Source organism: Protopterus annectens, chromosome 1.part2, assembly GCF_019279795.1.
Source record: "Protopterus annectens isolate FY-2018-M chromosome 1.part2, PAN1.0, whole genome shotgun sequence".
NCBI lineage: Eukaryota > Metazoa > Chordata > Ceratodontiformes > Protopteridae > Protopterus > Protopterus annectens.
The window spans coordinates 636,788,896-636,816,837 of NC_056727.1; the positions used below are offsets into that span (position 1 = coordinate 636,788,896).

The 27,942-nt window shown below is 35.6% G+C and overlaps 1 protein-coding gene across 1 annotated transcript in view; it reads left to right on the top strand.

The window, feature by feature from the left end:
- Window positions 1-27,942, top strand: part of LOC122792400 (myosin light chain kinase 3-like) — a 92,130-nt gene that overhangs the window by 54,485 nt on the left and 9,703 nt on the right. The window contains exon 3 of the mRNA XM_044060189.1: window positions 24,287-24,399. Within this exon, the coding sequence (XP_043916124.1) occupies window positions 24,287-24,399 (113 nt within the window). The remainder of the gene's footprint in view (window positions 1-24,286; window positions 24,400-27,942) is intronic.

Sequence of the window (27,942 nt, forward strand, 5' to 3'; positions counted from 1 at the left end):
GCTACAAATTTTTTTAGTTATGTTAGGAAATGAAGAAACAACATACAGCATTGCTTAGAATTTATCCAAGGCGGCATGACCTACTATGACCTGGTGGACATTTCTAGCATACTAGCTAAGAAATTCAGTGTCAGCTTCACCCTGGAAATGACTATTCAAAGTCTACTTATCCCTTGAAGCCCTCAAACCCACTTCCCATCATCAAGATCATGTACCAAAAGTGTTCTCAAAAACTAAAAATACTTCCTCCATGTGACACAATAACATTTCTGGATGTTTAACAAAGAGCACCAAGCAAGCCCTAGTGCCACTCTTTAAACTATTAAGCCAGACATTAGCCACTGACTTCGTTCCAGAAGTTTGTTGTACAGCAGTGGTGATGCCACTCAAAATGGTGGCAACCACTGATTTCATTCCTGAAGTTTGTTGCACAGCAGTGATGATGCCACTCCCAAAATTGTTGCCCACCACTGACCCTGAAAATTATAGGCATCATCAGCCTGATGAGTCTCATATGCAAAGCCATGCAGCATATTAAAACTGACGTGATTAATTATGACATTAAAATTCATCAAGCTAGTCACGGAGCAATTTGGCTTTATTAAGGGTAGATCCAGTCTAATTATTGTGGTTATCTTCTTTAAACAGTAACACAAGCTGTTGACAGTGGCCAAGCAGTACACATGGCCTACCTTGATATAGTTAAGGCCTTTGAGACTACACCCCATGCTAGCAAATTAAATGCATTACAAATTGATACTTATATGGTTAGATGGATAGCAAACTGGCTAAGGGACAGAGCCTTTCACACTACAGATCACATCAATTATTGCACGTGCCATGGCTTGTCAATAAACCATCCCTCCCCCAGCATACAACATAAACAATACCCCATTTCAAAATGAAAATGTTATTAGAGATCTTAGTACTTGGGTTGACAATTCACTCTCCTTTGATCATCAAGTAATAACAGCAGTCAGGAAGTTATTCTGCTTAGCACAGTTGATTACCAATGAGATATCTTCCAGAATCAAAGCGTTCATTATCTCATTATACTCTGCATTGATTTGGCCAGTTATTGAATACAATGCCTCCTTTGGGATGTATCTCACTATACATATCAAGCAACTAGAAAGATCCCAGAAATTCTTAACAAAGAATATCACTGGCTTAAAAACCCTAAACTACGAGAAAACACTAGAAGCATTGTCCCTTTATTCAGTGTCTTATAAACTCCTAAGATCTGTGCCTTGCTTTCTGAGCCATTAGAGAGCCAGTGGTCTAGGATCATTTATATTTCCACAAATAAAATAGTCTCACAACTAACAGAATAAATTATCTGTTTACCAGTAGATAAATAAAATAAGGTGTCAAGTTAAAATAATTTCACAGCACCTTCCCAATCCTGGAATAGACTCCCACTATAAATTAAGCAGTGTGATACATTATTTTCCTTCATTTGGGAGCTGGGTGATTGGCTGGATATTCACAAATTCACCCTTGGCTTTACTGGCTTTGGCCTCCTCGAGAGAGGAGTTTCAGTCTGAGGGTGAATACTGGACAGGAGTAAATGGTCACAAGACTCTATTGTCTAGTATTTCTTAAGATCCTAAAGAGTAAAATGATGAATTTACCAAGATTTAACTTGATATCAGAAAATGACATAAAGTAATTTATGGCTTGTAGCATTAACTATAGAATTCATTATGGTGTGATAATCAAACTACATAATTGTCAGTGAATCATGAAAATGTTAAAGTACTAGTGCCTGGAAATGAAATTCATGTATGTGATAAATCACTCCATAAGAGAAATGAGATGGATTCCAGTAAAGGAACAAACAAAATTGGGGAGAGAAGAGATTGTTGTTTTGCTCCTCCATGATCTTTAAATATGACTGTGCATGAACTACACATAACTATTCTTCCTAGAGAGGAAGAGTACAGTAATTTACATCTTTCTATGAACTGAGTCGTCAGTTTCATGCAGTTCAAGATCTGCCATAAAAGGACCACTTTACATTATCAGAGGTTTTTGAAAGTCCAAAAGTAATGCTGCTGTAAGAATCTTTCTATTTCAGTCATATATCACAACTTCATCCATAGCTAGATCATATGAAGATCAACATAATATCCTTTAAAATATCCTCTATGCGCAAGGAGAAGTAAAGTAAAAAGTAATACCTTCCAACCTTCTAGCTAGGATTGTTGCTTTAAATTTGGTTTCCAATGCCACTAATGAGATGGGTCTATAATTGTTAGGAGACAATTCTTTCTTGTCTGGTATAGAAAACATTGTATCACTGGCAATTATAGAAGAGCCAGGGAAGAAGTCATTAGGTCACACATCCTGATATAAATAAAAATGCAGGCATTAGCCCATTTTAAAGTCAAAGGTTAAGCCACTAGGTCCTTGCACTTTTCTGCAGCTATAATGTCAATAGCTGCCAGAATTTAACCTTTAATAATTAAGACATTAGCTTTATTTTTTCTATCATAATTGACCTTACTTAATTTAAAGTTACTAAGAATTATATAACAGTTTCCAAGGTTGGAAGTATCAATGAAGTTTGACATGTTTTGATATTCTAGAGTCAAATTCAATTAATTCCAGACAAGTCCCAGTTATATCCAATTATGCTGATAGCAATGAATCTAATTTTTACTTGTAATGTCTCCACAAGAATTTTGAGAGATATAAGTCCTTCAGCCCAGTAAAATAAATGTATTCTTTCCCAGAGTTCCTATTAGCTTACAACATAAAGCTTGGGCCTTTTCATTTTTATGTTTAATTTGTTCATATAGCAATTTATTTTGGCATTCCCCTTTGGTAAATTGTTCTAGCTTCCTCAATTAGTGAGATCATCAGCTAATTTTGTACTTCCTCATTTTATTTGCATATGTAAGTTACCTCCACTGACAAGCATAATATCTTTTAACAAGCATATATTTCTGTAACTCATTATGCCTAATTACTTCCCATAACCTATGACCTGGGGTGGTAGTATCTGTAATGGGATAATATAAGTTTCCTAGGATGAAAGACGTCTTGCCAGAATGTAACAACATGAAGAAACTATGTTATCCTGCACACATAATTAATCTTAGTACATTTAAAGATGTGTGCAGTAAACTTATCTCATCCCTTGTAGAGAACAAACAAAAACTATGTCTCAAACTGAGCACTAAGATAACATGACACCAGAGGTCCAGTCAGATGTGCAGTCTTCATGTTTTTATTTAAAACAAAGAAACTAGGCACTTTTGTCCCTATGTATACTTCCATGGACTTCCTCAGAGTGAAATTAAGTAAAATATGCACTGCCATTACAGCTATATATATACCAAGACACACCTCTAATAAAAATCACATGATTGCTTTAACATACACAGAACATGGACAGCACAGTGGTGCATTGGTAGCGTTACCTCACGTCAAGAGGTTCTCCAGTTCGATTCTTAGCTGGGGTGCCTTCTGTGTGGAGTCTGCATGTCCTTCCTGCGTTCATGTGGGGTTCCTCTGTGTGCTCCGTTTTCCTCCCATGTTTCAAAGACATGCATCGGGAGCATGTCTCCCCAGGCTTCCACTGAAAATTTACTTTGTGCCAAGTTGGACTTTCCCAGTTAACGAATGTTAAAGAAATAAATAATAAAACATTCAAAGGAAGCACATCCTAAATCTCATAATTTCTGTATTACAATGGTGCCTTCATATTACACCATCTATACAAATTAATAACATGAGTGAAATACTTAATAAATTACTCTATTAAATGTTTTTTTCTCTAACTGCATTTCATATACAACTCTAAAATTCATAATATGTTGTCAATATTTATATTAAATAATAGTAAAATTCTCAATGGTCATAATAAAAATTAATACGTATATGCCAACATTAAATAAAAAGATGAAGACTGCACATTCGACTGGTATGCAATGTTATGTTATCTTAATGATCCCTTGTAGAGAAATTTGTGAACCCCATCCCTTCCAGTATATTAAAAAAAACCTGTTTACTTTACTTTTTTACCTCTTTTTCTTTCTAACATTTTATCTTGTATACTCATTTTAAAAAACTGACTTACTATTGCTTTCACTTTAACACAATTGTTAAATGAAGAAGGCAAGTCAAAACTCCCACTGCTGGATGAATTTGGCTTCTTGCTATCAGCATGTAGAAAGTGTTCCATCATACCTCTCAAGTGTTTAGTATTTGCTGGAAAATTCAGATTTTTTTAACTTAAAATTCAATTTTATAAAATTCCAAGTATCCCCTTTAAATTCTTCCATTGACATGATGATGTTGGTGATATGATAATATTATTAGAGCCACAACAGTTACGGTTTGTTAGGGGAAAAATTAAATCACTAATACATCATGTATAAAGACATCAAAATTAATATTTAAATTGAGACTTTAAATAATGGTCCCATCTACCAGTGTTGGTAGCTCTGGTGTTCTTTTTCATGCATCATCATCATTGTCATGCATTCAGCAAGAGCTTTGGGTTATGTTTGGAAATGGTAAACACCATAGAGGGCAAAACATATTGATAGAAATTCTTAATAAATAGAGTTATTTTTGAAAATGCTATGAAAGAGTATATCAGCACTATGTAATTAAATTAGGGTTCAACCAAACACCCCAATAATGGGCGACTTCAACTACCCCAGCATTAACTGGGAAAACTACTCATGTACTAACTCCTTAGTGCAACGCTTTCTGGAATTCATAAACTCCAATTCCCTAGATCAACTTATCCACACCCACATCAGGGGCAACAATATCCTAGACCTAGTCATTACCAACATGAAGTTCCACACCTGAAGTCAACTCCTCGTTGGTCCGATCCGACCATAAGCTAATCACCCTTGATATCCACATCCCACCCCCACCCCCCATTAAGGAAACCACAGTAAGAAATTTCTCCAAAGCCAACTTCATGCTTCTTAAGACAAAAGTGGTGAACTTCATGACACCCATGCAGATGGACAATACAGTTACAACTGCTGAATCCTACACAAATGCACTCTATAAGCACTTACATGAGTGCATGGATCGTGCTGTCCCAAACAGAACCAAGACGCTATCCTCCAAAAAAAGGAAGCCAATCTGGTGGTCCCTTGCCATAAACAAACTGTACAACAGAAGGAAGAAACTGTTGCAAAAGGGAGTAAAATCCCATGAGTGGAGGAGCTCCCTGGTCAGCCTCAGTAAGTAGCTGAGATCCCTTATAAGATCCTCCAAAGCTAGCTACGAAAATAAAATTGCCACTAATTCCAAGGACAACCACAAAGCATTCTATAGCTATGTCAAGAATCTCAATGGCAACACCCAGATCTGCTCTGAGTTACAGCACAAAGGCATGAAAATTACAGAACCAACTGATATTGCCAACATCCTGGCAAATAGGTTCAGTGCTAACTTTACCCCCCCCTCACCCCCTAAAGGGCCCATATCTATACAGGAAGAATGCAGAGTCCCTGTAATCACAACTACGCAGGTGAAAGCTGCACTCTCTAAAGCCAAAAACACAGCATCCATGGGACCGGACAACATCCCAGGCTGCGTTTTACACGAACTTCAGAATGAACTGGCTCCCCACTTAAGCACTATGTTCAATAATAGCCTCGCATCAGGCTTTGTGCCCACTGAATGGCACACAGGAACAGTTATCCCATTCCACAAAGGGGGAGCCACCACTGATCCCGGGAACTATAGATCTATTAGCCTGACGAGCCTGGTCTGCAAAGCCATGGAACGTATCATCATGCAATTCATAAACAAAGACATTGGTAACCTCCAAACTCTGGTCCCACCCAGTTTGGGTTTGTGAAAGGCAGATCATGCCTCCTGAACCTGATCGACTTCTTTGAGGCAGTCACCAAAGGCGTAGATGAGGGTAAAGTGGTTCACACAGCCTATCTTGACCTCTCCAAGGCTTTCGACACCATCCCCCATTCTGGAATTATAGCTAAACTCAATAAACTAGGCATAAATCCCTACGTCACAAGATGGGTTGCCAACTGGCTCACTGACAGAACCCACACTGTAAAAGTTGCAGACTCCAAATCTGACCTCAAACCAGTGACAAGTGGAGTACCACAGGCTTCCATCCTGGGACCACTCCTGTTTGGTATCTACTTCTCTGAAGTACAGGCTAACACAGAAGGCCTCTGGCTAATGAAGTTCGCAGATGACTGCAAACTAGGAGCCATAGTCAAGTCCCCAAATGATGTGAACATCCTACAGAAGGGCCTCTCTGAGACAGATGCCTGGTGTCAGAGCCATGGCCTCAAGCTCAATGCCAAAAAGTGCAGTGTCATCCCCTTTGGTAAAAACTCTGTACCCATGAACTACCACATAGGCAGCAATCTACTTAACACCGAATGCGTGATAAGAGACCTTGGGACCCAGGTGGACAGTAGTCTCTCCTTTGATAGTCACATCGCCACAGTAGTCAGGAAGTCCTTCTACATGGCACACCTCATCATAAAAGGGTTCTCGTCCAGGAAAAAAGAGGTCATCGTTACCCTCTACTCATCACTCATTAGACCCATTATAGAGTACAACACCTCTTTTTGGAATGTACCTCATGAAACATCTGCAGCAGCTGGAAAGGCCGTAGAAGTACCTCACAAAGAGGATTACTGGACTCAAACAAATGCCCTACACTGACTGCCTCAAAAAACTCCAGCTTTACTCCGTAGCATATCGCCTACTCAGAGGTGATCTCTGCCTAACATATAAAGCTATGTCAAACCCAGAGCTGTCGGACATCAACTACCCCCAAGAAACTATAATTCTTGGCGACTTAAATATCGACTGGAATACTATTAATACTGACAATCCCACCTCTCATATTAACCTAAATGGTTTTACTCAAACCATTAACTCAACAACGAGGCTTAATAGGTCAAGTATGAAGCAGACTATTTTAGACTGGATTCTCATAAACAAAGTTAACATCACATATAAAGTTGGGACTATGCCTGATGACCTCAGTGATCATTGCTTAACTTACATTACAAGAGAGAAGACTGATTATCTCCACCTCCCTAATATAAGACAAATACGTTCTACTAAACACTTTAAAATCGACTTATTTCAAAACGAACTCAGAACTTGTAACTGGAACCCCTTAAAGACTCTTCCACTTAATGAAGCTGTATTATTCTTTAATTCTACTTTCCTTTCTATTTTGGACAAACATGCTCCTGAGCGTACTATTAGAATAAAATCTAATACAGCCCCTTGGCTCTCAAATGAAACTAAAAAACTAATCCTCGCTAAAAACAAGGTCTGGAACAAATGGAAATCCCATAGAATCAGCTCTGATTTTCTTCACTTTCGCCAACTTAGAAATCTTACCAAAAAAGCTATACTCACCGACAAAAGAAAGTTCTACTGCAACCTACAAGAAACCAACTTAAATAAACCCAAACAATTTTGGTCCTCAATCAATAGACTCCTTTCACCAGGAACAGCCAAAACTCCCTCTCCACTAAATGCTGACCCAGACACCCCTCTCCAAACTGCAAATGCTTTTAACTCATTCTTTACTGAAACTATTCAATCTCTCGCTAGACAATTAAACACTAATAACTTCTATCCTCCTAATAATGAAGTAAACTCTTCCTACTACTTCTCTCTACAACCCATCCCTACCTCTTTCATCTATAAACTTATTCTCAAACTGAAACCTTGTACCCCCTCTGCCGACAAGCTCCCTTCCCTTTTTCTGCAAAAGGCAGCCAAAGAAATTGCTTACCCAATTTCTATACTCATAAATAGGACCATCTAAGAGGGAACCATCCCTCATATCTGGAAAATCTCTCATATAATCCCTCTACACAAAGGCGGTAACTCTATTGACTATTCTAACTTCAGACCTATTGCTCTTCTTTCTCCCTTAGCAAAATGATGGAGAAATGTATTCATCAGCAACTTGTACAGTACCTCTCTTCACAATATTATAGCTAACTGTCAACATGGCTTTAGACCTCACCATAGCACCACCACTGCCCTCCTTTCCTTTGTAGATACCATAAACAGCAATCGCAACAGTAATCTATTCTCTTCTGCCTTATTCATTGACCTTTCTAAAGCTTTTGACATGGTCAACCACTCTTCATTAATTAGCATTCTTGAATCCCTCTCATTTGATAACCTTGCCATCAAATGGTTTACGCCATACCTCAGTAACAGACAACAAGCCGTTCGTTGGGAAAACCATATCTCATCCTTACTGCCCATCACTATAGGAGTCCCTCAGGGCTCCATTCTTGGTCCTCTCCTCTTCTCCCTCTATATTAATGATCTCCACTCTGTAATTCCTCAAGCTACCTGCATTCAATACGCAGATGACTCCACTATCATTTGCTCAGCATCCTCCTCTTCAGATCTAATCTCACTAACTCAAACTATGTTTAACACAGTAGAAACATGGTTCACTAGACGATACCTACTTCTCAATGCTAAAAAAACCAAACTTCTCCTCTTCACCCCACCACTCCTCTCCACTATACTTCACCATCTCCTCAATCAACAACACTGTCATCTCTCCTGACCCCACAACTAAACTACTAGGAATAACCATTGATAACAATCTCTCTTTGACCAACACATCAACAACACCATCAAATCAGTTAACAGAAAAATAGGATCATTATACCGTATTAAACCATTTCTCACCCCATCTACTAGAGCTACAATTGCTCACTCCCATCTCATATCAACTCTCTTTTCGCCTCCCTATCTTCACCAACCTCAAGAAAACTAACCTAAACAAACTAGCAACTTGCTACAATAACATTGCCGGGCGCTACTGGTAACCCTTTTAGAACCCATCACTGCCACAACTTGAAACACTTAGGCTGGCTGGAACTACAAAACTATCTTATTATCTCACAACTTACTATTGCCCACAAATTACTGTACCAACCTACCAACACCCCTATACTTTCACAACTTTTACTCCCTTATAACAATCTTACCTCTCTTCGTTCCTCTTGTAAACTTATGACCAAACCCATAAAGGCCCACAACGTAGCTGGCGACTCTCTTTTCACCAATACTGTAGGAAGAGCATGGAATTTGCTGCCCAAGGAGTTAACTCTAATCTCATCCTTACCTCTTTTCAGACAACATATCAAACTGTACTTCCAAAACCACTGGCTTTGTTCTTGTAGTACTGCAGGCTAACTTCCGTCTCTCCACCCTCTCTTTTCCTTTTACCCTTCTTTTGCTAATTAATTAGCAACTACCCTGTTTCTTTTCCTTTGCTGTCCCACTATGCTCTGACCTACTTCTCCCATCTCTCCCACCTCCTCCTGACTGTCTTCCTTCTTTTCCTCTCTCTCTTCCTAACCCCTGCCTCTTCCCTTTTATTCATCTTACATTCTCCTTCTACTACTCTACCCTTCTGAGCTTCAACTGTTATCCATATGGCAAATGCCTTATTGCATAACCTTTATGTACTAGGTAACATGCTTTGAAACTGACCAAACATTATGTATGATATTAAACTGTTTGAGTTCCTTAATGTATGTTATTTTATTAACAAACTGATTTATATTTCTATTTTTATTGTATGTCTTTATTAACAATATGTCTGTCTGTTCATTATTATGTATGTGTGGAGCTTTTCTCCCCGGGCCTCTACTGAAAATGGACATATATCCAGCTAGACTAGCCCGGTCAACAAATGTAAAATAAAATAAAAAAATAAAATGCTACACCTAAAGAAATCCCAATCCCTCCAAGCTACACGCTCTAGGGACCTAAACCTTGTCACCACAATAAACAGGACATGCTGGAGGGCTAGATTCCTATCCCAGAGACTTCCCATACTCTGGAACAGGCTACCCATCTATGTCAAGCAAAGTTCTTCATTAGCACTCTTCAAGAAAAATCTTGATGAGTGGATGGGAAATAGGAAATACACCTCAGGGATCACTTCTGTGTCTCTGCTCATCAGTGGCACAGGAAAATAACTTTCTTGGGTGGCGTAAGCCAGGGAACCTTGTTGGCTATGAACCTATAAATGGAGAGATTGCCTGCAGACCCTGATTTACAAATTTGCAATTAAGGTGAGTTTACCTTGAGCACTGCAAATACTTTTCCATCTAATATCTGACACGTGATCAGTCATTCTTTCTTTAAATTAGTTTTGCTCACATAATAGGCTTTATATCTAATACACTTAGCTAAGTACAGCAAATTCATACTATCACAATTAGCATAAAATACAGACATAAATCCTTTACCAGTCACTTTATGCTGAAATACAGAAATATTATTCATGTAGTTACAACTAATGTATTTATGCATTCACACATCTTATTATGTGCAAATTTATAATGTAGTCACTGTTTCATTTTGTATTCCTTCTGCATTCATGTGATTTCTGAAACTTCATATATAGCTAGTGATGTGTTCCACTTCTTTTGGACTGTGATAGAAATGCTGTGTGTATTCCAAGTATATTTAAATGTAATTCACAGCTGCAGAGTAGGGACCTGGTTCCCTTGGGTGGGACCATATCAGAACAGTTTAAATCTATTATTTCCATATATATTATAGCATTTCTTCTCACTGCCCTTACAGACTAGTAATAATTCAATTTTCTCCCTTCCTAGAATAGATGCATCTTTACTTTTTTTTTCTTGGATGTTTAAGGGTTGATGAATATGTACAAGTTATTATAAACTCTATTTTATTGATTATGCTTTTCAGTATTGGGATATGTTATTTCTTTAAGCATTGTAGTTCCTGATCCTTATGAGTTTTGTTACTGTTTTTTCCTACTAAAAATAGAAATAAGCTACATCAGGATGTAAATGGATTGTATTCAATCTTGTATTCTGCTCAACATTTAGTTCTAAGTCATTTTTCTTAGGATTTACTATGAGTCACTATTTTACTCTCTAAATAGGAGTAGGGTGTATGATAGATGAATGCCACAGAAGATGAGAAGTAAGATATACAAAAGATTGTTTTCAGCAGTGCTGCCTTACGACACAGAAACCTGGGCTGGGAAGGCAGACCAATTGAAGAAGCTTGAAATGGGTAATAGGATGTGCACTGTGTGGCAGATAAAGAAATAACAACATCAGAGCAGATGAAAGTGTATCCAGCATTGCACAGAATACCAAGGAAAACAGATTACTATGGTTCAGGCACATGTGCACAAAAGCAGAGGCAGAAGGAATTTGGTAAAGTACATTTGAGAGAAACAGGAAGAGAAGTGGATGCCCAGCCAAAAGATGGATGGCTTGCATGACAGAAGTCCTGCAATAGTGAGTCAAAAAAGGTAGGAGAGTGACTCTGAATCAAGAGGGTTGACGACAGTTGATGCAACATCTTAACCCCTATAAAATGGGAAAAAGAGGATTGATGATGATGACATCTTATTCATCTTGGGGAAGAAAAATGACTTAGTGAGCTTCCAAGTAACCTAATAATTTCAATTTTTAAGGTGAGGTTGTCTTTGAATTGGTTATAAAACGTAGTGGACACATGCAAGTGTTTCCCATTTGTGTTGATAGAAATTAAAAGCTTGTATTCCAAATGGTTATGTACAAACAGTTGGTGACTGGGAAGCAGACTGTACATTTGCAGGAGACCACACTGTGTTGAAGCAGGGATAAGCACTGTGCCATAAAAGTATGTAATGTCAGAGATAATATACTAAGGTAGTAATGTTTAGAGAAACAGCTAGATGGAGACCACCACGATATAGAAATAAAAATAAAGTTGATTTATTTGTATAACAAGCGCTTTCACGTGCATCCAAGGCACACTTCCTCAGGTTTATACAACTTCATTACAATGAGTAGCTTTTATATGCTACTAAATCATTCATCAAGCAATCTAGTTCAATTAATCAATAAAGACATTCATCAATTAAGCTTGCTAGAAGCTAGTACAATGAGATGTAGCAGTTTGAAAACAGAAGAAGATGAAATAGAAAGATACATATATATTTTAGTTCCTTAAAACATGAAACAATATTATCAAATTTTATAATATAATAATAATACCTAAAACCTCTAAAAATAAATCATAAGAATATATAGAAAAGAATAATACAAAACCTATCTAAAATAAACTTATATATTATCAAATATATTTAAATATATTATATATATATATATATATATATATATATATATGCATAAAATATACTATATTTCATCATTTCAAAAACCAGTATTAAATATATTATATACATTATATATTATAAATTACACTTTCAATCACGTGCAGTTAAGACAGGTTTAATACTAATATATTGATTTAAACCTGGTTCAATATGTGCCATTAATCTCCAAATCCATTTTAGTTCCACAGTTTCTAAATAATTCATCCTGTCTCCTCCTCTCTTGTTAAGGCCTATCACTTGTAGAACTCTAAACCTGAAACTATGGTTAGGTTGAATAGCAACATGTTTGGCTAGAGCATTATTCAAATTTAGCCTCCTGATGTCATATATATGGTTATATACTCGATCTCTTAGCCTTCTTGTAGTCATACCCACATAAAGTGCTGGGCATTGTATACATGTTGCTAAATAGACAAGATTAGCAGTTTCACAAGTGGCATAAAAATAGGTCTATAAATGTAATTGAGGGAGGGATGGACAAACTGATCAGCTATGTACGTACACATGTTACATTTATTACATGGAAATGTGCCATAGCTTAAAATTCGCTTGTCTATACTACTAATTAATGGACCAACTTTATCAATACACAGGAGTCTTTTTAGATTCTTACTGTTCCTATACCTAAAACTAGGTGTTGTCCCTATTAGTCTATGACATCTGCTATCTACAAGTAAAATATTCCAGTTTCTCCTAATAATGTCAGTTACATGAGTTATATCACTAGTATATCTTGTAGTAAAGGGTATCCTATTTAGATCATAATGTGTTCCATGTTTATATATGGCCTTAGGATGTCTATGGACAGCAGAAGCCTCTGTATTCATAAGCATATCATTCATATCAGAGCAATCTTGCTTACATAGTGAGACATTATAGCCTCTCTCTTGAAATAATACCCTTAGATAACCAATCTGTAAGTCCCTATCACTATCATCTCTGCATAAGCTAGAAATTCTCTTACTTTGACTCCTAACAATGTTGGGGAATATATGGCGTGGATGCATGCTATCATAATGTAGCAATGCATTCCTCCAACAGGGTTTCCTATACAAAGTAGATGATATCAGACCTTGCAAACTTTTAGTTATTGTAATATCAAGAAAGTGTAACTCCTTAGATGATGTTTCCATTGTAAATCTAAGAAACTCAGTTGTAGATTCTAGATAGTTTACTAAGTCATTTAATAATGTCAATTCTCCATCCCAGATGATTAGTATATCATCTACAAAATGTCTATATAATAAGATATGTAAGTAATGTTCCATTTATATGTTTAGGAATGTGTGATCATCACAACTGGGAAAGCTTAAGCGTGATAATAGATATATGTATAAATTCCAAAATTGTTATATCTTGGAGAATGCCCTCTTCTTCGATGTACAATAATCTCAGAGAGAGTATGCATAGCAGATTTGGTGTATGTAGTGCAACCCCTAACATTATGGGTGCAGTGAAGCTTTCTCCCCAAAAAAAGTTTTCAATATGAAGCACCAAGTTCTGTACTTTCCTGTTATTTGAAGACTGCACATCATGTTTTGGAGTTCTAGAACTCACAGTATCTAGTCTTGCCAAGAAGGTGTAAAGATACAAAGTGTTTTGCCTTTCTACAAAATTGGTTTGTGCTTTTAAATTTTGTCTGTTTTTACATTTTGCTTCTTTCTGATCTCTAGTTTTTTGTTTGGGGCATTTTGATTCAACAAATTCTAAAACCACTTTTCAGGTTTATTTCCTGATGCACAGAGGGGTCTAATGAGATTGCACACACACACAACAGATTAGTGTTTTGAGTACAGTGAGGTATTTTATAAGTTTCATATTTTGGTGAGCTATCATTTACATGTGGATGAGATACATTTTTCCATCAAAACCTGATTTGATGAATTTTCTTTAGTTAAAAACTTTCTCACTGATTTATATCCCTTAAATAGGGTAAACATTTTGTGTAAGTGATACAGTAGTCCTTACACCAACAGTATTTTTAAAGCATCAAGATATTTGTAAATAAAATCAAACAATGCTGCTTAGCAGTGACAGTCTTTTAGAAGGAAAGCATTTCTCTTCCTCTGACATTGTAAAAGGGTGAGAGCTCAATGATTTGATGTTATTACAAAAATTAAATCCTTTCAAGATCAAACTGGCAATTTCTTGTCATGGTGAATCTACAGTAATATTTGAATGCATCTGTAAATAAGCAGAATTAAACAAATTCCAAACAAACAAAAAAGAAACACAAATAAAGAAAATTGCCAAAAGTACAGGACAAATTAAGGAAAAAGTTCAAGATGTACCGAGTGAGTGATGTGGTCTAACGTGTCAGATTTTAATAAAATCTCTTTCTTTCTTGGTACAAAGGTGTCTAAATTATATAATGCATGTTCAAATGATAGTCTTAAAATTTAAATGAAATTAAATTAAAAATAAATAAAATTCATGATAGTGTGTATTGTCCAGGTTTGGTTTCTGTCTATCCAATTTTCTATCATGGATACTTTTCAGTTTTTAGTTTCATAGACTTTTTTGTAGAGTACCTTATAAGGCACATGCGCATAAGGATCAATTTTTGTTGATCAAACATTGCTCAGTACAAAAGGTGATCACAGTGAGAGAAATATTTCATTTTAGCAAGTATACTATTTCTGTTTCTTTGTGAAAAGTATGTTGAAACTGCTGCAAATATATTGGATTTACAAAACAAAAACGTATTTGCAACTCTGCACCCAATACTCTGATGTTTATTTTGAGATCACTGTAATTCTGGAAGCAAGTAAATATGATGTAATACATCACCTGATCTATTGTAGACACTCAAATTTAAAATTCTGTTGATTTGCTCAGTTAAGGAATATGCCATGGCAGTGAGTAAGTGATTCATATTTATTGTGTGTGTGTGTGTGTGTGTGTGTGTGTGTGTGTGTGTGTGTGTGTGTGTGTGTGTGTGTGTGTGTGTGTGTGTGTGTTTATAGGTAGTCAATGTTCATGAGGGCACACCATGAATGCACAAGTAAGACCCACCCCACTGAGATTAAAACTTTAGATTACCCAAGACCTTACACAGTGTGTTAATTTTACACACTTAATTAAAAATAAATAAAAAACAGAGTTCTTTTTCATTTAAATTGTTTATTAAATAAGATAAAAATGAAACCACATAATGAAGGAGTAGCAAAACTGAAGGAGTAAATTCAGACCCTATTCCAGCATATTTGTTTTAATAAGTTTGATTCAACAAGACATTCTTATAACCATGGATCTGACAATGTATCTATTGACTGTACTACTAGACTGAAAAATAACAAGTTAGAAAAATGTCATGTTCGTGATCATCAATCCTGTCTTGAAGTAGATGGTCTGGTTGCACAAACGTTATACCAACACTCAGCTTCCTTGGTTGATCCATCCATATCCATTTGAGAAGATTCGGTATTGACAGTTGACATTGTCAGTGGTGCAACAGGTAGTAAGATTGCCTTTGGTGCAGAAAGCTTTGGTTCTATTCCCCCTCCAGGTTGATCAATTACTGTCATGGCTGTTCAGCATAAGGGGGGTGCTGCACTCCTGAGTGCGTCATCCTTTGGATGAGATGTTAAACTGAGGCCACATATGCTTGAGTTTGTGGTAGCTCAAGTGGATATAAAATATCTCATGGCATCTATTGAAAAGAGAAAGCATCCTTTATTAAATACAATATTTACATATTATGCACTAGTTACAATTATTTACAATCTTTTACGACCAATTTTCCATATTTTATATACATTTATTTTTCTTCTTATTCATTTATTTTATGACCCAAATCACTTTTCCCACAACCAAAATCTTGTTTTTGTAATATTTCTGCCATTATCCATTTTCCATTAAATTTTAACTCATTCGGTCTTTCATTCCATATATTATGGAAAACATCTTTCATCTATTTTCTTTACAAATTTCCTTCTTTTACATCAGTAATATCAATATTCCAACATATCCATATGTATATTCTCCATTTTCTTAATTCTTTCCAAATAGTTGCCTCACATAACTTTCCCCATAATTACTTCACCCACTTTGCACCTTAACAACACATTCTGCTGTTTCATCATCACCAAAATAATTGCGTATTCTTTCTTCTTTTTTTTTTATATGCCATGTTTTCTTTCACTGGCAATTTTTTGTTGATAATTTCTATAGAAAATCTGTACATTCTACATATGTTTACATCATTCTGTTCTCTCTTTTATCAGTTTTGTTTTTTCCATGATTCTTTCCCACGAATAAAGACAACAATACTGGTTCAAATGTTTAAATATCATATTTTCCTATCTTCCTTTATATCCCTTGTCTTTATTTTCCACAATATTATTTTTCTTGATACTGTTTCATTTCCCATTCACAACTTCTTTTTCTCTTTTAAATGTACTCATTATACACCATGGGCCAGATTCCATAAAGCTCACACTAAGTGTATGCTAAGTGTACATGATGGTTTACTATCACATAGTTGATCACACTGTGTGAGATTAACATATGTGCGTAAATCAGGTAGCAGAACCATTAGTGCGAGAACTATATTGTCGAACCTTGCAATAGCGAACAGCCGCTATAGCAACGTTTGACAGTGTAGTACAGATCGCACTATAGTGGTGATTGGGAAATGTACCCTTTCCTCAGTGTAGTGCAATTTCGGAGTTTGTATATATAAGTAGGGGGTTGTGGGGGTGCAGCCCCCCCCCCACATGGGGGATGCACGGGGGCTTGCACCCCTGCAAAACATGTTAAAATATGTTTAGCGGCTATGAGCATTTCAGTGAAGTTGAAATGTTTTACATTCGACTTCACTGAAATGCTCAGTTCGGCATTTACTGTGGTTGGTGTTGTGATTTCCGAACATTTTCTTCAGATATCTGCACTTTCAGCCACAGTAGTGTCAAACATGTGATAGTAAACCCTACATTATATGCATTCAAGAACATTCTTATCACATTTTTTCTGCTTTCTTGTCAATGAGAATGATTACACTAAGTGTACATATGCAGCCTGCACATTGTGGTAACTTTTATGAATTCCTGTCAATATTTAAAGCTGCAACAATATCAGTAGGAAAACTAAAATTAGGAGGAAGGAGGTGTGAGTTATGTTCGTGTTATCGGTTCACTCAGAACAGTGTACACTTAGTGTAGGTATTATTGAATCCCAGGGCATACTTTTTGTATTTTTATTTAATTAATGTATTTACTAAGAACCCATTTCCTCTTTCATCCATCTCAGTACTTTATATATGATGCTGCGTTTACCACCAGATTTATCAAGCCCAACCCTTCTTCTTCTTCTTCTCCTTCCTTACTGTATAATATTCCTCTTTTTACTGGGTTTAATCTGGATCCCCATATGAATGAAAACATAATTGTCATTAATTCTTTTTCACATTTTACAGGAATCACAAAAAAGTTGGCTAAGTATGCAATTTTTCCCAATAGCACAGAATTTACTAGATACACTTTCTTTTTATATGACAGCTTATATGTTTTCCAAAGTAAATATATATTTCTTAATTTTTTCTTGTATCTTCCCATTGTTGTATTTTTACTATTACATTTTCAAATGTTATACCTAGTAGTTTTATTTCCTTCATTTTAAATGGAATATTCCTTATCTTGCTTTTTTTCCTTATCTTTTACTCTTATCTTTATTTATACTCATGCCTTTCGCTCTCAAATACTTATTGGGGTTGCTTAATAGCTTCTTCTATACATTCTTTGTTCTTTGCCACTAATACTTTGTCATCCACAGACAAAAACTAATTGATGCTCAAATACCTTATATCTATTCCGTTACCTTTAATAATGTGTTTATTTTACGAACTACTGCATTCATGATTAATGCAAATAAAATACTACTCAACGGACATCCCTATCTTACATCACTCTTTATGTCTATTTCTTGGCTTAACCATTCATCCTCTAACACTTTTTATATGATGTAATAAATAACTTTAGTATCTTCTTACTTATATTCTTTCAATATGTACCTTAAAATATCATGTTGCATCTTGGTGAATGCTTTATTCATGTCACCTGTCATGATTTTTAACTTCTGTTTTCCTATTTGTTATATCATCTACAATTTTTGTTATTATCATTAGTATCTCTTGACTTCCTTTTCATTTCATTATTTCCCAAATATTGCATCTGGTATTATTTTATCTAATTTATGTTCCAATCTCTTTTCTATAATTTTTATGAAAATGTTATAATTAGAATGATTAAGTACTACCAGCCTCCTATTTCTTATGTCTTCTTTTCCCCTTTATTTTTCCATATAAATTTCATCATAGTTCCAACACATATTGCTTCTTGTCCAAAACCTTTCTCTAACCATTCATTTAATACTTCCACAAACTATTTCTTCTGCCAATCTAACATGTCTCTATACATATTATATGCTATCCCATCTGGTCCTGTTGTTGATTCAACATTTACTAATTTTAAAGTGTTATTCACTTTTTCCATTGTTAATAATTTTTCTATTTTTTTCTTACACTGTTTTGTTAGTTTTTTAACTTTCCACTTTTGTTTATTTTTATCTTATTTTCTTTACATTTTTCTATATATTCTTTTACTACAGTCATTATTTCCTGTTGACTTCTTACACATTCTCCTTTCTTGTTTCTTATTTCTCTTATTATCCTTTTGTTTTCTTTTACTAAACTATTCAAACAAGGTGCCACCTCTTCCATTTTTCCCTTGTAAAAAGTACCTTTGTTTAAACATCTGCTTTTTGAGCTTCTCTTGATTCATCTCATATATTTCTTTCTCTCTAGTAAAAAAATGATTTCTTATTTCTTATTAAATCTACAAATACAATATTGTTTACTTCTTTGTATTTTTTCTTCCCCTCATTTCTTTTTAAACTTTGCCATTCCAAATAGCATTTTAATATTTATATTTGAAACTTATCCATCATGACGTCCAGTACTTGTAGATGTCTTGCATTCCTTCTTGATCTTTCCACAGTTGTCTGATCATTTCTACACCTTCATTATCTCTTTTCCACTTAAATTCTTAATAGTTTACCAATTTTTATATATCTATTTCTTTCTTCAGTCTCTATCCAAATTTCCAAATGATCCAAAAAGCCTGTATATTTTTCTTGTATTATTTTCAAACTTTCAGAAATAATAAAGTAATCTATCATTGTTCTTAAATTACTTCTTCTGTATGACCAATGTTTATTATCCCAAATATATAACTTTGCACTTTTAATAATTTCTAACATTGTTTTTACATCACCACCCCCTTTTTCCTTTTTCTTAGATCACAATTAAAATCGCCCACTAATATCAAATCCCTGTTCACACTTACAGTGGATATAAAAAGTTTACACACCCCTGTTAAAATACCAGGTTTTTGTGATATAAAAAATGAGACCACAATAAATAATTTCAAAACTTTTCCCACCTTTAATATTCTGTTGGGGGAAAATATAAAAAATAAAAAAAGTAGAATAAGCTGGTTGTTTAAGTGTGCACACCCTTAAACTAATACTTTGTTGAAGCACCTTTCGATTTAATTACAGCATTGAGTCTTCTTGGGTAGGAGTCTATCAGCATGGTACATCTTGGCTTGGCAATATTTGCCCACTCTTCCTTACAAAAGCACTCCAAATCTGACAGATTGCGAGGGCATCTCTTGTGCACAGCCCTCTTTAGGTCACCCCAGGTTCTCTGGCTGGACCTTTCCAAAACTTTAATTTTCTTTTGATGAAGCCATTCTTTTGTCGATTTGGATGCATGCTTGGGGTCATTGTCATGTTGAAAGGCGAAATTTCTCTTCATTTTCAGCTTTCTAGCAGATGCCGGAAGGTTTTGGGCCAGAAGTGACTGGTATTTGGAACTGTTCATAATTCCCTCCACCTTGACTAAAGCCCCAGTTTCAGCTGAAGAAAACCAACCCCAAAGCATGATACTGCCACCACCATGCTTCACTGTGGGGATAGTGTTCTTTTGGTGATGTGAAGTGTTGTTTTCACACCAAACGTACCTTTTGGAATTGTGGCTAAAAAGTTCAACCTTGGTCTCATCAGACCATAACACATTTTCCCACAAGCTTTTGAGAGACTTGCTGTATTGTTTTACAAATTTTAGCTGGGCCTGGATGTTTTTCTGTGTAAGAAAAGTCTTCTGTCTTGCAACCCTACCCCATAGCCCAGACATATGGAGAATACGGGAGATTGTTGTCACATGTACTACACAACCAGTACTTGCCAGAAATTCCTGCAGCTCCTTCAGTGCTGCTGTAGGTCTCTTGACAGCCTCTCTGACCAGTTTATGTCTTGTCTTTTCATCAATTTTGGAGGGATGTCTAGTTCTTTGCTATGTCACTGTTGTCCCATATTTTCTCCACTTTTTGATGACTGACTTCACTGTGTTCCATGGTATATCCAATGCTGTGGAAATTTTTTTGTTCCCTTTCCTGAGTGATAACTTTCAAAAATGAGATCCCTTTGATGCTTTGTAAGCTTTTTGTGAACCATGGCTTTTGCTGTAGCAGGCAATTGAGTAAATGTCAGGAAAATCCTACTAGGACAGCTGAACTTTATTTGGGGTTAATCAGAGTCTCTTTAATTGATGGCAGGTGTGTACCCAAGAAGACTGAATGCTGTAATTGAATCAAAAGGTACTTCAACAAAGTATTTGTTTAAGGGTGTGCACACTTATGCAACCAGCTTATTGTACATTTTTTATTTTTTATATTTTTCCCCTAACAGATTTGTTTGTTTTTCAATTGAATTGTACAAAAATCCCATACTCAATGTAGCAGGCTGAAATTGAATGTTTATTCTATCATATCTTTGTATCTGACTTGATTTTTTTAAAGTATTTGTAAAGTATTTTTTTTTTTTAAATATTATTTTAGTAGTGTAGCGGAGCTTTTCTCCTCGGGCCTCCACTGAAAATGGACAGGTATCCAGCTGGACTAGCCCGGTTAACAAATGTAAAATAAATAAATAAATAATAAGGTTATAGGTCACATTAAAGGTGAGAAAAGTTTTGAAATGATTTATTGTGGTCTCATTTTTTATATCAATAAAACCTGACATTTTAACAGAAGTGTGTAAACTTTTTATATCCACTGTACATAATCCAGAATTTTCTTGAACATATCCGGTCTTTCTTTGTCACATATGCATGCATTGCTATAATTCTATAAACCTGTCCTTTCCTTCTCACATCTACTGTCCTTACGCGACCCTTTATTACCAAGGTAAAATCCAAATTTTTATTGATTTTTTACATAGTATTCCTATACATGAACTGTTTCTTTTCCTGTATTCCAAATAACACCCAACCCATATTTTTTTCTGTTTGCAATTGCTCTTCTTCTGTTAATATGCTTGTGTCCTCTAATATAATCATGTCCATATCAACTGCTGTACACAGCTCTAATACCCTTATTTTTCATTTTATTGCTAAAATTCTCAGCACTTCATTTATTTATTTTTCTTGTATTCTTGCTTATTTTGTCCTTTTTATTACCCTTTCTCTTTCTTATTTTCTTTCATACCTAAACCAGTAAATTTTCTTTTCCTACCTTTTACCATTTTCCCAATGTTTTTTCTTCCTTTCACTACTCTCCAGCTCATTTCTTCTTCTTCTTCTTCTTCTTCTTCTTCTTCACTTATTTATGATATTCCTTCATTCCCTTTTAATTTTTCCTTTTTTCTTTTACTATTTTCCTTCTCCTGCCTCAGTATTGTCTATTGTTATCTATTTATCTTGCTCTTTTTCTTGCTCTTGTTCTGTCTCAAAATCTTTTTCTCTACCTAGTTCCTCTTTGCATTCTTACATATTTTATTTTCCTTACCATCCATCCATAAATTACCTGCTTTTTTATATTTAAAACATTCCAATTTACATCTTTTTGTATCATGACCCACTTTGCCATAGATATACCATGTCCTTTTATCACAATTATTAATTAAATGATCACTTCTATAAAAAAAAGTTTTTTGTTGCTCTCAATATTTCACTGTACCTTTATTTCCATCAACATTTATCATACTTTGGAATGTGCACTATCTTTTCATTTTCCATTTTTAATTCAACATTACATTACCAAACCCCAAGTCCATAACCATGTGTTGCTATAAATTTTAGTAATGTCCATCATTTCTTTACACACATTCTTTAAATTTTCTTTTAGTATATCTTTTTCTACTTCATTTTAAAGTGAATATATATTTCTTTTTTGTTTCTCTATTAAATATTTGAAAAGTGTATAAATTCCATGCAATACATTTTTTCTTTATTTCACGTTGTCCCAAAAACTTCTCCATACATTCTCCTGATTCAAATATAATGTCACAAAAACTGTCTATTAATATGAATACATGTTCTTACCTCTTGTGGAGAAGTACCCAATGGTGTTACTATGTTGTCCCAAATATCATACCTGTCTGGTCCTTGTTTCTTCTTTACTGCTTACTATACTTCTTTATTATTGATTCTGTCCTCTTTTCTTCTCTCCTTTCTCCCTCTTTTACCATATTCACATATGACTTCTTGCTTCTCCTTCACCACTTCCTCTGCTTCTGCTTCCTGTATTCTGCCCATTATATCTGCCCACAAATCCACTTTCTCACATTCTGATTCACTCTGAATTATTAGATCCCACAATAAAACATCCCACAACCCTCCCGACTGGAGGGTTGTAATAATACATCCTTTCTGGCTCTCACTTTTACCCTCGAACAACTGCTGCTGAAAACTCAGTTTCAAATCTTGTGAAGATTTGGCCAGCTTCACAATTTCATAAACATCTACTTTTTCCTTCTTGATGCATGTAGACACCTTTGCTAAAGGCTCACTTGCCTTTGTAACTTCCAAGCCACCAACAAATTCCTCCTGTGAAGGTCCAACAGTTTTCATACCAAAAATAACACCCAATTGGTCCTGCTCACTCCTTCTGTCCACTACCTCCTCACATTTTGGTTGTTTCTTCTGTTGAAACAACTCCTCCTTACTGCTACAAGTTCTCTTTCATCTACCATGATTCTCACTGCTTCTCTGTGCCACCACTGCACCTGGAACAAAAGCAGGGAGTGCAATAATGAAATGCATCTCCCGTTCGAAAAGAGTTCCCTGATACCCTTGCCAAAGTTTCCCTAATAATATAAATACTACCTTGGGTCTTTCCTGAAAAAGGGGCTACTAGCCTAGTGAGACTAACCCAGTCACCAAAAGGATAAGTGAATAAATAATTAAAATACCAACTGATGCGAGAAGACCAAGGATTTTTTTTATGTTATGCAGGAGTCCTGAATGCTGCTGTAGGAATCTATAATAGATAAAGAGTTGAAATCTTTCTTAGTTATTTACTTTTTTTAGGGTAATAAGCTCCTGCTGCTGATGCTCTTTTTTAGTTTCTGTGTTAACTTGAAGGACTGAGAGCTTCTGTAATTTCTCCAAACCTTGAAATCTGCTCTTTGACAGGAATGTATTTGAACTTTGAGAGGGAATCCTAGTGTCTTAGACAACAAGACATAGAAAAGTAAATATGCGTTTTTTTTTTTAAAAAAAGTTATCTTGTTCTTGCTAATTTTTCCCTTTTCCTGTCTGAAATATTATTCAGTAAACTCAAGTAAAGAATTCTAAAGTAAAGCTGCTGGCAGATTGGCATCCATTTTGAAATCCAAGTATTACCTTTTCAAAACCATACAACAGCATAATTTAAATGTTTGTGTGTGTGTGTGTGTGTGTGTGTGTGTGTGTGTGTGTGTGTGTGTGCGTGTGTGTGTGTGTGTGTGTGTGTGTGTGTATATATTTATATATATATTTATATATATATAGAGAGAGAGAGAGATTTTTTTCCTCCTCTACATTTGTTTCAATAGAAAAATGACCTTATTAAATAGATGAAGTCAGTTTGTTTAATTTCTGTTTCCAATATTCACTGTGAATATTTAAAGGTTTAGCACAGAATCATAAAAAACTTTGTGTTCCAGTCCAATGTTCATAAGGTGTATACAAACGATTATTTAGTTTTACTACTTTATGTTACCATGCAGAGGAGTAGAAATATCTCTAATTACTTGCTGTTATTTATCACTTGCATTGATGCATCTTTTTTTTGGTAGAAAAAAGTGAAACTTGCACATTTTGGCCGATCAGTGTATTTGGAAGAGTCACAGGCTGATAGCGGACAAAATCCACATGTCGTTAAGCAAATGGCAAAAGAATCATATAAATGGTAAGTGGCAGAAATAATGATTTAGAAGTACTAAGATGTGCAAACCCCATTGCTAAGATTTTGTTAAAAACTGAATATTTTATGCATAAATGTCAAAGTAGGAAAAATACGAAGAAGATACAAGTCAAAATGTTAGAAAGTAAAAGCAAAGCACCTAAATCACTCACTCGAGAATCACTTCATAATAGTGGGTAGTTTTGTAAACCTGCTAAATGTAATAGCCAAATACTGAATCCAAAACAAAAGAAAGAATAGCATTCAGCAAAAAGTGGCAACCGTAATGTCTAGCGATATTCACTTTGGTTCTCTTCATTAACACATGCGGATGATGTAACTTACTTAGCCGAGAGATTGCCTGAAACACTCAACTAATGCCTTACTGTGGATATTTTCAGGGTCACAGCTTATATATAATTAGCATAGGCCACTCCCGTGGAATTCCTTATTAGCATTTGCAGTAGGCCATAAAGACAGCCTGCTGTGGTAGTGAACCTATTTATGGTGCTGCATAGAAGTAGGGGAGTCTCTGAACTGGAAAGTGTTACTGCAAGGTGTGTACCAGGCTTACACCGCATAGTAACATTTCTGAATTAGTGAAGATCTGTCTGTTCTCCCAGTAGGCAAGTGAAGTATTCCCCAGATCGGGAACCATTCCCACCTCTACAGCAATTCCTATTGTTTGTTTGTACTAGATACCAAAAAAGTGAAAGTAATTGTTATTACTGAGCACTGTGTATAGGATCCCCCTGATAACTCTTATATCTATCGGATCAGTATCCATCGTATTTTCCCATTTTGAGGTAAGTGGTGGGTGAGAACAATATAAAGCGCTTCAAGAAATTAAAGAAACAACTACACTGTAACTGCAATCATATAATCAAGTGGAATTATCCAGACTGGATAAAAATCTGTATTCAAATAAAATTTGGTTATTAATATATAAACATGAAAACTTTCAAACCAACATTTAAGAACTATAGAACAACAATACAACATTGCAAAGCATGCTGCTCTGCAGCCATGATCTGGATGCAATAATATGTGATTGTAAGGAATTCCACAATGCTGGGACCAATACCCAGTCATGTTCTTAATATGAACAACAAGCACGTGTAGCATTGGTGAATAATGAGTCATCGGTAATCAATCAAGAATTGGGCCTCACGGTGGATGCATCACTAGAATACAAACCTCTTTTTCTCCAGACCTGTTATAGCAAAATTCTAAAAGTCGCTAACAGAGATCTAGTAATAACAGCAGAAGAAAAAAAGGAAGACATCTCAAGATGATACTGTATTTATTTACAATGACTTTTACTGGCAGATAACAATGTACATTTAATAGAAAGCATTCTTGGCTCAAACTACCTAAGCTGACTGCCATATGTTAGATATATACAGCTGTGATTTTATTAAATTTGTGAAATTGATACTGAACTAAAAGGGGCTAAGAATTATTCAGAGTTATATGCCTGACACAGACTTGGCTGTTTTGATGTACACATCCATGAAACAGGATAATTCCAAAGAAAGAGATCGTCAGCAAGGAGGAACATACATGTATGTTTTTCTTTCTTTTTTTTTTTAATTATTATTATTTTTATTTTGCTTTATCTCCATTTATTCTTTCTAATCAGAATAAATAAGCTGGTGTTATTTATGGGTTTGTTGGAAAAGAGAGGACTGGATCTTGTTGTCGCATGCACCGAATTAACAAAATAAGCAATATGATTAGCATTAATTATAGTGGCCAGTTAGCCAAAAGGTCAAAATGTCACTACTAGCATAACCTACTGATAAATAGCTACTGCATACAGGAACTATTTTGCACTCCAGAATAGGGAAATATTAAGAAACATATTTAAACAAATCATTCTTAGTTAATTGCATGCAACTAATAAGTAAGTTGTTGGAATTTTAAAATTGTGTGAAGAGTCTGGCCTGCCTCGTCTTACAGGGAGTCCTGTTCTCTGCGGTTTCTTGCTGTGTTTTAAAACAGAAAATAACTTTAATAAGCACAGCATACCCATTACTACAGAATTATACTTTCCAGATCTACTGTACAATGACTTGACAAAGACAGCTCACTGTAATATTCTTTCTCACTAATCTGTTCGTCCCATTGTCAGAGAAGGCCTATATGTTACCTCCATAGATTATAACATTATGCCTTCACGTTTTATCACAGAGGTAAAGCCACTGGCATTACTCACTGCCCTGGTAAACATGTGCCAGGTTATCACTTTTCTACAGGGGACTTTAATAATCCATCAGCAGGGACTCCCTATGAAGCATGTGCAGCAGGCATAAAATGACTGCACTCTCTGCTGTACCACATGGCAACTCTATCATTGTAAGATCTTGCTAAGGCCATCTCCACTCTCCAGGTCAAGTCCAGGAGCAAAAATAACAGCTCAGGTGCATAGTTGTGTGCTGCAGAGGACACGTTACACACATCAACTGGCAGTGCAACAGTGAGATCCCCATTTATAGCAGTGCAGCACACATGGTCAGCAGTGTGAGAAGGACAACAGTACTGCAGTCAAGCTCTACAGCTGCATTTGAACACCTCGCCTGAACAAGACCATGACTGGCAGCATAATGACCATGGTCATTATCACAGTGCAGATTTATAGTAGCTAAGCTGAGCTGCACAGATACGCACACCATATCTGCTCTCAATGCCCCTGAATAAGTCATACTTCTACCAGTGACACATAACAGGGGTGATAACACAGATCCTAAGTAGTGAAAATTTCTTGTATCTTCTCTGAATGTAAAAATTATAACTAGTCACATACCATATGGATCAGTTCTGTGTCCACTCTTGTTTGTCATTAATTTTCAGATATTCAAGTCAATGTACCTGAGGTTTGGTTGACAAAGTTTGCTGATAATAATAAAAAGCGGTTAGGGCACACGAGTTCAGGCTGCACACAAAAAAAAAAATAATGAGTAAAATCAGACACAAGCTCTTTCGACCTGCCAAATGCAAGACTTGTTTGTGTGTGCAGCCTGAACTTGTGTGCCCTAACCGCTTTTTATTATTAATATGGACTTTATTTCTGGTTATTTCAGTCTGATTCTTGGTTGAAAGTTTGCTGATAACTGCAAGCTGGACACTGTTATCTGCTTATCCACCAATACTAAACTACTCTAACAAGGGCTAGAGTACGTGCATGCCTGGTGTACTGAAAATTGCCTTAATCTAAATGCAAAAAAAATCCAACATAGTAGTGTTTGGCAAAAAAGTAGCTCACCCCTCCATATGTTATACTGGTACCATACCTCTCAACTTCTTAACATTAAAATCTGGACAAAGCCAAAAATAATGGGGGGGGGTCAAAGCCCCAAAAATAAGGACAATTTTTAAATATTACTCTTATAAACTTAGAAAGTTGCTGGGATAAAATGTTTTGTGTTACCGTACATTTTCTGAAGGATATAAAGTCTGAAACTCAAATGCCTGTCATTGTTTAGTGAATTCAGTCCTCACTGATTTGCCACAAAAATCCAGACATCCACAAATTTTATGTGGAACAGT